This window comes from Kryptolebias marmoratus, linkage group LG3 (genome assembly GCF_001649575.2).
Source record: "Kryptolebias marmoratus isolate JLee-2015 linkage group LG3, ASM164957v2, whole genome shotgun sequence".
Classification (NCBI taxonomy): Eukaryota; Metazoa; Chordata; class Actinopteri; order Cyprinodontiformes; family Rivulidae; genus Kryptolebias; species Kryptolebias marmoratus.
Genome location: NC_051432.1, coordinates 14,804,183 through 14,814,766, shown reverse-complemented (window position 1 = coordinate 14,814,766; position 10,584 = coordinate 14,804,183). Strand labels below are relative to the sequence as shown.

Sequence of the window (10,584 nt, the reverse complement as noted above, 5' to 3'; positions counted from 1 at the left end):
GAGAAAGTTAACATTTGTGTGTGTGCGAGTCGTCGGGACAGCGTGTGTGTGCGAGAAAGTAAACATTTGTATGCGTGTGTGGCATTTTAGTAGTGTGTATACACAATTTGAATATTTTTTGAGTGTGCGTGAGGGTTTTTTTTGAGTGTGCGTGAATATTTTTTGAGTTTGCGTGAGTCTTTTGTAGTGTGTGAGAGACAAAACGTACATTTTGTCCTAAACGGCCCCTCATAGATTGTGTCAGTCAGACACATTGAGCAGAAAGCTGGTGACCAACAACCCCCCCTTCTATCTTTTCTCAATATCTGTAAAATCTTCTGAGTTATACTCATTGTTCTATAGGCTAAGACTGATTTGCTTTGGCGGCCATCTTTAGACAGTCTTATGCATAAATGCGAGATGTCATGCTCAGCGTATGTGTTGAGAATGACTCGGCTACTCCCTCATTTAATTTTACCTCAAAGACATTCTTCTGTTGGATAATATTGATTTGCTATGGCAGCCATCTTCAATTCTGATGACTCTGAAAGTCGATCTGTGGAGATACAACCAATTACTATTTTCTTAAAGTTTCATTTAAATCTGTCCAGTGGTTTGTGAGGTATTTTGCTGGCTTGACTCCCAACAATTAATGCCAAGATCTTAAGCAAATATGTTGCCAAACGATGCTCGGCTACGACCACACCAACTCTCAGCTCGTTATCAGTAAAACTGGCTGAAGCGTGGCCATTTTTGTGTTTTCTAAGATCAGTCAGCTGTCCTCGACATCGTGAACTGGGTTAGCGCCAAAGATAATCAGTTTTAACAGCACATCCGATGATTATTTCCTTAAAGTTTCAATAAAATCTGTTAAGTGATTGATGAGATGTATATAATGGTACAGACAAACAAACACACACACCTATTAATAACCTAAATTCTTTCAAATTGTAAATATTGGCACATCTTAAAGATGCTGGGACATCAAAAGTTCAATCAAATGTAGTCTGTGTTTCAAAGGAAATGAAATCAAACACTGGAAGAAGAACCTCTGTCTTTAATCAAACCGTAAGCTGCCCTGCCTCTTTTTTTTCCTCTCAGGCTGGATATCAGATCACCCAGCAACGCCGGCCAATCGCAGTAGACGGCACGCTCACTTACAGCTTCCTCAGTGGAAAGAAGAGGAGCCAGGTGATCCGTAAACACGTGCACGTCAAACAGATCCAGCTGGAGCAGGACAGCGGCAAGAGTCTCCACGACGACGTCCGCAGCCAGACGCTCATAGATCTGAACAGGGCAGGTTGGTGAAGAGTCTGGGAGTGGGCTGTGTTTTCTTCGTGTCAGCAGTTCCTACGAACACTGGCAATAAATTGATTCACCTCCTGTGTTCAGCAGCCAAGTGGTGCAGCTGGTTTGTCAGAAACAAACTTTTAAGAATTTATTTTTCACTGCTTGTTAGGAAGACATCATTGAGCTGCACTGCTACTTGCAATTTTTTTTTTTTTATCATATTAAACATTAAGACTGGATTATTTTAAGCCAACTTTAAAGATCTTTTGAAGTGGGGTACTTTAGAAAGGTTATGAACAATTAATATTTTAATTTTTAACTGTTGTAAACAGAAAAAAATATTTTTAAGTGAATGGTCTAGATTAGATTAGAGTTGACAGATCCACTCACAATTGTTTTTTGTTGTAGTTTCGAGGCTAGGTTAGTCTTTTTACATTGTCTTTTTTTTTTTTTACAGTACACAAGCTTTCGTATGAGTAAGGAAAAGTTAGAGAATAACTGTAAACTCTCTCAATCATCTAAGTGTTGTTTAGGTTTGTCACAGAGCACCATGGGACAGACACCCTGTGGATTTAAAGCGCAGCTGTCTTCTCGTGCATCAGGTGTTGGTCTAATGGAGCTGGTGATGGAGCCAGACATGAACTGTGGAGAGGAGGCCGCAGCAGCTGTCAGAGAGCTTCAGCTCATCCTGCAAGCCCTGGGTACCTGTCAAGGCAACATGTCAGGTATGGAAATCACTCCTGTTACTTCCCACTAGTTTTTCCTCCGATCCGCTACATTTCTAAATGAAAACTTTACTCCCATTTCCCCCCGTGCATCCTCTTGTTTCTTTATCCTCCAGAGGGCCAGCTGAGAGTGGATGCTAACGTGTCTGTGCACAGACCAGGTGAGCCGCTCGGCATCAGGACTGAGGTGAAGAACCTCAACAGCATCCGATACCTGGCCAGAGCTATAGGTAAGAACCAATAAGAACAATTTAAACTTGGGTGTCAAACTGGAAGCCAGGTGGGGGGGTGGGGTATAAATACTCAAGTAAAGTATAACCATGTCACCTAAAAAGTTGGGGCTCTGGGTAAAATGCTGGTGTAGATTCTCAGTCATCCAGGATGTGGTAAAAAAACAAAACAACTGGACTTGTTTTACTTCCTGTTCGATTTTTGTCAGCTGTAGTACACATTACCATTACAAGGAAGACTAATATAGAGTGGCTTCTAAGAATGCCGTGCACTGTTTTGAATTCTGTTGGGAAAATTCCTGCATGGTTTGAAAGACAACAACCCGTCACAGCAGCCATTAATACAAATTCAAGTTTCACTGAATCAATAATAAAACCAAATGGATACAGATGTACATTTCCCATGTCATTTCCCTCTTCTGTTTTGTTTTGAATGGAGCGCGCCACGATTTCGGTGCTCTAGCAGAGCTGGTTCGCCTGTATCAGCATTTATATGATCCCTCTATGAGAGACCACAAAGATAATCAAATGGTTCAAAACTCAAGGAAGAATACTGCATCAACGTAAGCGTCAAGAATAAACGCCCACACCGCTTGCTCAGGTCTGCTCGCCGTGCACGATTATAACTGAGCTTTAATGCTGCAAGCAGCGCGGCTTTGTAGTTTACCGAAGTGGTACTAAAACATTACTACTTCATTACTACTTCATTATATAAGGCGCTCCAGATTATAGGGCACACTGTCGTTTTTTGAGAAAACTGAAGGCTTTTAAGTGCGCCTTATAGTCCGGATAATACGGTATGTTGTTTACCTTGAATAGTTTTGGATGGTTTGCTTGGCTCTTTTCTACAATCCACAAACCTTTTCTTCTCTATCACATGCTAAAGACATGCAAATATACATTAAACAATTGCTTTTAACTGAATCACTTTTCAGGAGAAATGAATTGTTGTTTCAGTAAGAATAACACCAGATTTATTTGCATCTGTACATCTTCTTTTGTATAAAAGTCTTGAGCATTTTTCTTTCCTGCTCCATCATTACATTTATTTCCGAGCTGGAAATACAAACATTTTCGTCGTTAAAGTGCTGAAACGTGTGCCTTTTTTTATTTTAGACTTTTTGGGATTTTTATTTTGTTTTAATCAAAATCTGATAGCAACATGAAGAGACATTTGGACGGGAAGTGAAGCCGCTACTGACAGTCCCTGGTTAAGCGTAAATTCAACGCTGACAGCCGTTCATATACAGTTAGCTGTGAGATCTCGCTCTGTGATGGTTAACTGGCTTCTCCCAGCTGCTCACTAAAATAAAAAGGATCCGTCGGCCGAGGCTTCACTGACTGTGGTGGATTAAGCTTCGTTTTAGGCTGACAGAGTCCCAGACAGAGTTTTAATTGGGCTGAAGTCAAGAATCTGAGGATTACCAGCAGGTGTTTGGTATTTACCACCAAATGGAAAAAAAGCAAAAAAGTGTTTACTCTTTTGTGTATTTATTTTCTCTTATATTCAACCAGACTACGAGATCCAGAGACAGATTGGCGTCGTGCAGAGAGGAGAGACTGTGCAAAACGAGACCCGGGCATATGATTCCAAATCGGGGTAAGTGGATGAAAAAGCAGCACTGTGAAGCCAAGATTTAGCCATTACAACACCCTCTGCCTGGGATCGCTGCCTGCTTCATTAGTCCCGAGCTTTGCCGAGGATGAACCATCACGGTAATGATGATGAATAGAGCCATTTGGATGCTGCTGTCGGCCTGCGTTATCTGTGAGCTATGTGCAACTCATGGCTGATGAGCTCGCAGAATGAGCCCGCAGCCTCACAGCTGAGGCCTTGATCATCTTCTGGGGGCTCTGGCTCCTTCCCAGAAGTCCTTGCATGTCCGAGGAACACGGAGAAGGGTGTTTAACAGCGTGTACGATTGACTCTTCCTCGTAAATCTGGCCTCAGATCTGACAGTTCTGATTTCAGAACAACAGCTCTGACTGAAAGGGATCCCTGCACATATGTTCACTCTTTGTCTTTTATGAGTTTCTTTGTTTTAGTGAGGATTTTTTTGTTTGAGCTACTAATCAAATGATAAAAATGTGTGTTGATATTTTCTTTTGTTTGTTTGTTTTATCCATCCACAAGTCTAAACATGTATTTAACCAGGAAAAAAATTAAAAAGAGAGCAATTATGCTCCCATGTTGCCAAATGCTTACACAGAGAGGGTTTTTTTTTTTATCTCTACTGCTTTAAACAGACTTAAATGTTTTAAACGCTTGATCTCATTAAATTGCATTGCAATTTATTGGTTTAAAATGGAATCAAATGCAGACATCTTGTGTGTCCACAACATAAATTGCCTCATTCTCACATATTATTACTCCATCACCACACAAGTATTTTCCACTGATGTTCTCATTTCTTGTCAAAAGTGGTAAATCTTTACTCGGTAGGTGTAGTTTCCTCTCATAACGTAGCCACATCTGAGAAGATAAGGTTGTGGTCACAAGCCAGCCAATCAGAAGAAAGAGGTTTAAAAAGAGGCAGGACCTTTTAATAAAGTCAATAAACTGAGCATCTGCAGTCACTATAAGTCAAATAAAGTTTAATTTAAATGCAAAACTTTGAAAATACTTTTTAGAACAATAATATAAATTTGAAAATTGCCATTAGGTTTCATTAAAGTGTCAGATTTTTTTAATTTATTTTGTTTTTATCTCGTTTTTTTTTTTAGAGAAACTGTCCCTATGAGGGACAAAGAGGGCCTTCAGGATTACAGGTGGGAGGGAATTTATTCTTATATTTAACGAGTACTGTCTGCAGCACTGTTAGTATTTCAGCAAAAGTGAGCCTCCTTCACTTTGAGCTTATCTGTAATGCTAATAAAGACGCCGCCCTCTCCGCTCCCTTCCCTTCGCTGCTTTTTGCTTCTCTACAGGTTCATGCCGGAGCCCAACCTGCCCCCTCTGATCGTATACGAGGACGACGCCTCTCTGCCCTCCGGCATCGATCCAGGCCAGGCAGTGGTGGTCCAGGAGATAAAGGAGGGTCTGCCAGAGTTACCCAGCGTCAGGAGAGAGCGGCTGGTGCAGACGTACGGCCTGCTGCCCGAGCACAGCTTCACTCTGGTGGTGCGTTTCAACGCGTCTGGAAACGAGCAGTCACCGAGACGTTTCCTGACGTCTCACAGTAAATCCTTCAGATCAGAGTGAAGTTCGCTCGTATGCGGCTCTGTTTGGGATTTGCAGATTAATGGGATGGATACCAGTGAAATAATATGTACGCTTAACGATGAAAAAGATGAAGCAATTTTCCTGCCATTTGTCGCTGCAGAATGAAGATGGGTTGATGGAGTATTTTGAGGAGGTGATGAAGGGGACCAGGAGGGAGCCGAGGAAGGTGATTGGCTGGGTGACGAACGAGCTGCTAGGTCAACTCAAACAGCGAGACTTGAGTGTGAGCCAGAGGTGAGAAGCACACTGACTAATCAATACATGTAGGACTGATTATTCTAGGAATAAGCAGCTGTAATGGGTTTTTGTTGCTGTGTTCGGTCAGGAGAAGTGAAACAGGAACAGATGATAGACTTTTATTATCACTGCTCTCAGCTAAAGAATCCAAAGATGGGTTTTTGTTTTCTACTTCCTCAAAGTCTCCTGACAAAAAAAAAAAAAATACAGTGAAGTTTTTGTTCAATTTGGCCATTTATAGGCTCAGACCCTGATCTGCATCTCTATTTTATTGTGTTTTCTGTCAACTTATTATTTATTTATAATTATTATTTATTGTTATATATAATGAGACTGTTTAAAAAGTATGAAAAAAAGACTTTGTGCAGTCTGTTAGTGCTAAGAGGATGTGTTGGGGATCAGTCTCAGCTACTACCACACCAAATTTTAGTTAGTTACAAGCATTTTGTCCTGAATGTTGTTGATTCCAAAATTTAATTAGTTATGGATGTGCATCCAGCAAGTTTCATTACATTTGTCCTGTAGTTTGAGAGATGTTTTGGTAACACATAAAAATTAGTTTGTCTTAACTTGATAATAACAAGTTTTAGGTGTGTGTGTGTGTGTGTGTGTGTGTGTGTGTTGGGTTGTAAACACTAACTGCATGAGCTCAGTGACAGAAATTTGCCCAGAACGTCCAGAATCTCCCAGCTTGGTCTCAAATGGTGACACAGGGTGCAACAAGACAGGTGGCCAACCGTCCTAACTCTTTATTTGACCCGTGTGTCAAAATTAGGGACTGAAAGTGAGGAGATTTCACACCAGGGACAAATTTTTCTTCTACCCCTTTCCCTTATAAATAAACTGCACCGTGTTTTATCCTTTAATTGTGTCTGACAATAAGAAGACCCTTGTGAGAGTCTTTTAGGCCTGTTTCGGAAAAGCCACTCAGCGTAGATAAGGTTTAGTTGTTGTTTTTTTTTTTGTCTTCCTGAAGACAGCCTGTTAGCTGGAACAACATTTTAAAGACGCTGCATTTTATTCCAAAATTATAGTCTTTCTGGTTAATTTAGGCATGAAAAGAGTTACCATGGATTTAGGCTTTTTATGTTTACTCTTAAAAAAGAAATAAAGACACACACACACACAAAGACACTTTTCCGGGCACTAACTAAAAAAAATTAAATCCATTGTGTCCCACTTTTACTGTTTACGGACACCGTATTGGTGAATAGAAGACACTTATAAGAACTCTTTACAAACGTCTTGAAATAGCAGTTTAATAATTGCTGCAGTTAAAAGATGAGGATTGTCTAAAGACAACTGAAGTCCTTCAGTCGCTGCAGAAAAAGATCATGAAATCAGGTTTTGACGTCAGTGTAGACGCTGTGAGCTTTATTTGATTCACACTTCCCAGATCGTCTTGACGCTTCTGCGTGTGAGTAAACTACAGCATCTGGGGGTTATTTATGAAAAATATGAAAAAAATCAGAGTGATAAATTGAGCTTTAAAACCAGGCTGACAAAAACTTGAAACATTTTAAGGATGTTGAGGCGGGAAGTTAGGGTAGCAAGTCAAAGGTCTTTAAATGAACAGTTTTTATTTTTGTTCATATAATTTGCAAGATCAGAGTTTTTTCCTCTTCTCCATCAGACTATTTCACTTTGCTCCTTTCCCTCCAAATGTTGCAATAGAATAATTAAATTAGGAGTGAGAGGCAGATTGTTCAAGTAAAGCTGAAGATGCTCCAGAGGAACTTGTCCAGCTCAGACCAACTCAAGAAATTTGCCTGCAGGCGTCTCCAAGGTGGAACTGGATGACAGGTGGGGGCCTGGATGACAACAGGATTACGGAATTTGAAATAATGATCCTAAACACCCCTCAAAGTTGTCAAAAATTGACATCAGGCTTGGATACGATACTGCTGTCCCTCAAAGCGGTGTTTCTGTGCTTGGATTTACTGCCTGTACAAATGTCATGCCCCTCCAGCTGGAGATTTGTCCTGGCAGACGTGTGCTCCAGCTGATCCAATCACATGTGGGCAGCACAGGTGCATTCAGGTTGGACCACTGGGGCCACTTTGAGACATATTATCCACATTCATTCAGCAGACTGAATTCAACACCTGTCTTTGGCCACACTGAAGGACCACCTACCTGCTGGACTCCAGGCAAGCAGCAGAGTCGGTACATAGATGCTTTCTGAAAAGGAAAAAAAAACAACCTTCTATGAAAAGCTTTGGTTAAAATTAGGCACAAGTTAAAAGGATGCTGTAGAAATCTGTGAGAACCTTTTTTTTATTTATCCACTTCCTCATGCAGAACATGAACACAAATTAAAAATGCATATCGCTCGCCGCTTTTCATTCTACAGTTTAAAACAAAAGCCTTTCTAAGTTGAGAGTAGTGGCTGCTTTGCCGCTTTTGATTTATTTTTTTTTGTAATAATTGTTAGCAAAAAAATTACTGACAAAACCTAATATAAAATATGAAACATACATATACTATGTAGTAAAACTGACTACAGTTCTTGTAAAAAATAGACAAACTAACAAATACAATTAAGCAAAGAAATGTAGATCTGCAGTCCTCTTTAAAATTCCATTAAAAATGATCATGACTTTAACAAAAAAGTACTTCTTTTTTTTTGTAGTATTAATGTGGGCCACATAAACATGGTGTACTTTTGCATGGCAGACATACATGCTTGAGTAAATAAGATAAATTTAAATGTTCCACCTAGTAAAAACGGTTATGAGACGTTGTTTTCCGTGGCACCCCTGTGGCAGCTGGGCCTGCCCCCCAGAAACAATTTCTAGCTACGCCTCTGGTCGTTTCGAAATGCTTCCGCTTTACTGCTCGTTAGCTAACTAGTTTTTGTGCACTAGTCAGATAATGGGTTTTCTTATCTTGTTTGTGGTTTATTTCCTCTCAAGCAGAAATGAATAAATATGATTTCTTTGGTCAGATTATGTTTTTCCACAGTTATTTGAGCTTTTTACCAAGGCAGCAGCGGCAGCAGGAGAACTACCTGAGCTGCATGCATCCTCTCTTGTTGGGGGACCTTTTGCTGTAACTGACACATGGTTCGAGCTCATAAAGTGCTGAGTCATGTTTGTAAGGGGGTTAACTCAGACTAACTGGCCTTTGTGTACGCTGAATGTTATTGACAAGGTTTTTTATTGCGTTTGAGTGGCTGGAAGGAAAGACGAAAATATTGCAGTCAGATCAATTTCTTTTTGTCCTTTCGGTCCGTCACTTTCAGCCCCACTTTGTCTCTTTCCATCTCCCTTATCATTTATATCACTAATCCAACTCCATCTACTGAAGTGTAATTAAATTAGCCCCTAATTTGATTTCAGTCCGATCTCTCCTGCTGCTTTGGCTGAGCTGTTGGAGCTGCAGGAAACAGGACACATCTCCTCTTCGATTGCCAAGCAGGTCGGTCCTACACAGGCTGCACAATTATCCCCTCCCCGTTAGAGAATAGACACAACCCAGCTGTTGTTGGGGTTTTCTTGCTCTCACATGCTTTTTTTTAATTTATTTTGGGGGGTTCTCTTTGCTTTTTAGGTGTACCAGGAGATGTGGAACTCGCCGGGCAAGACGGCCGCTCAGACCATCCAGGAGCAGGATTTGGGGCTCGTCAGTGACGTCGCACAGCTGCACAGCATCTGCCAGAAGGTTGTAGATTCTCACCCTGATGAGGTTGGTGCTCGGATACAAAGACACAGGTGCTAACACGTGGAAACAGAGAAGTTTAGATGTTTGTGGGGGTTTTGTTTTAAGGTTTGTGCCATCAGAAGTGGAAACACAAAGGTTCTGAACAAGCTGATGGGCCTGGTTCAGAAAGAGACCAAAGGCAGAGCTGATCCCGTTCTGGTGATGGACATCCTGAAACAGAAGACTTCCTGATTCATGGCCAAGATGGTAACAAATAAGCTACCACGCATATGTCCAGAGCCTGCAGTTTTGTAAATATTGAGGTTTTATTAAGTAAGAATCATTATAATATATTTATGAATTAAATGTGATTGAAAACTGTTTTTTTGATTAAATTGTCTGAACCAGTTTTTTCTCATATACTTTTTTTTTGCTAGAGAACGAAAGGCATTAAAACTCCAAGATGCAGAAAAAAAACCATCTAGAGTTCTCAGATTTTAATTCCTCTCTTAAAAACACTTTAATTAAGGGCTAAGGACTTTTTTTCTGCTGAAAGGATTTGCACATAATTTAACAGAACCCTTTTTTATATAACCTAATGTACCATTAGCTTTTGGCAGATTGGCCTTCATGGTCATTTATGCTGACACTGCGTTTACCCAGTTCCAGCTCTCGGGCCGGATGGCGATCAGGGAGCTCCCCCTTGTGTCCGAAGCGTGCCACATGTTCTTATACAAACTCTTATTAGTGATGCTTTTTCTCTGGTGTGGAGGACTCAAGGGTTGGGTTTAACACCATGTCTCTTTTCCCTTTACGGTTGATGTATATTTGTGATGGCAGGATATTTTAGGACGGTTCATTCATGAGGAGTTATGAGCCATCTGTTCCCACAGGGAGATCAGAAAAGTAAAGAAGGGGTTAGTTTACATGACAGGGAAGACATTCAGAACTGCAGAGGTTGTTGGAAGCATCCAGCGTCTTGTAAATAAATACAACTCCCATCTTATGTCCCACTATTATGTGCTGGTCTGTCTCAGGGACATCTTTACACAGCCTGCATCTTGGATCCTGCCTGGTATGATGGACCCCAGTCTCTATTGCTCTTGTGCTGTCCTTCAGTCCAGCCCTTTCTAGCCATTGTTAGGATGTGTTGATGTCAGCCATTTCCTCAATCTGCCAGTGGTACATGCTGTGCAGGGGCTTGTCCTTCCACGAGGGTTCCTCTTCCATGTTGGGTTTCTGCTGCCCGAGACATTCA

The 10,584-nt window shown here is 40.9% G+C and overlaps 1 protein-coding gene across 1 annotated transcript in view; it reads left to right on the top strand.

Annotated features, from left to right (window-relative positions):
- gatb (glutamyl-tRNA(Gln) amidotransferase, subunit B) overlaps positions 1–9,733 on the top strand; it is a 29,676-nt gene extending 19,943 nt beyond the window's left edge. Inside the window, exons 4-13 of the mRNA XM_017416978.3 lie at positions 1,081–1,279; positions 1,872–1,994; positions 2,111–2,224; positions 3,740–3,824; positions 4,949–4,993; positions 5,153–5,345; positions 5,548–5,681; positions 9,026–9,104; positions 9,237–9,371; positions 9,453–9,733. Of these exons, the coding sequence (XP_017272467.1) occupies positions 1,081–1,279; positions 1,872–1,994; positions 2,111–2,224; positions 3,740–3,824; positions 4,949–4,993; positions 5,153–5,345; positions 5,548–5,681; positions 9,026–9,104; positions 9,237–9,371; positions 9,453–9,578 (1,233 nt within the window). The 3' untranslated portion in view covers positions 9,579–9,733. The remainder of the gene's footprint in view (positions 1–1,080; positions 1,280–1,871; positions 1,995–2,110; positions 2,225–3,739; positions 3,825–4,948; positions 4,994–5,152; positions 5,346–5,547; positions 5,682–9,025; positions 9,105–9,236; positions 9,372–9,452) is intronic.
- Positions 9,734–10,584: the final 851 nt, after the last annotated feature.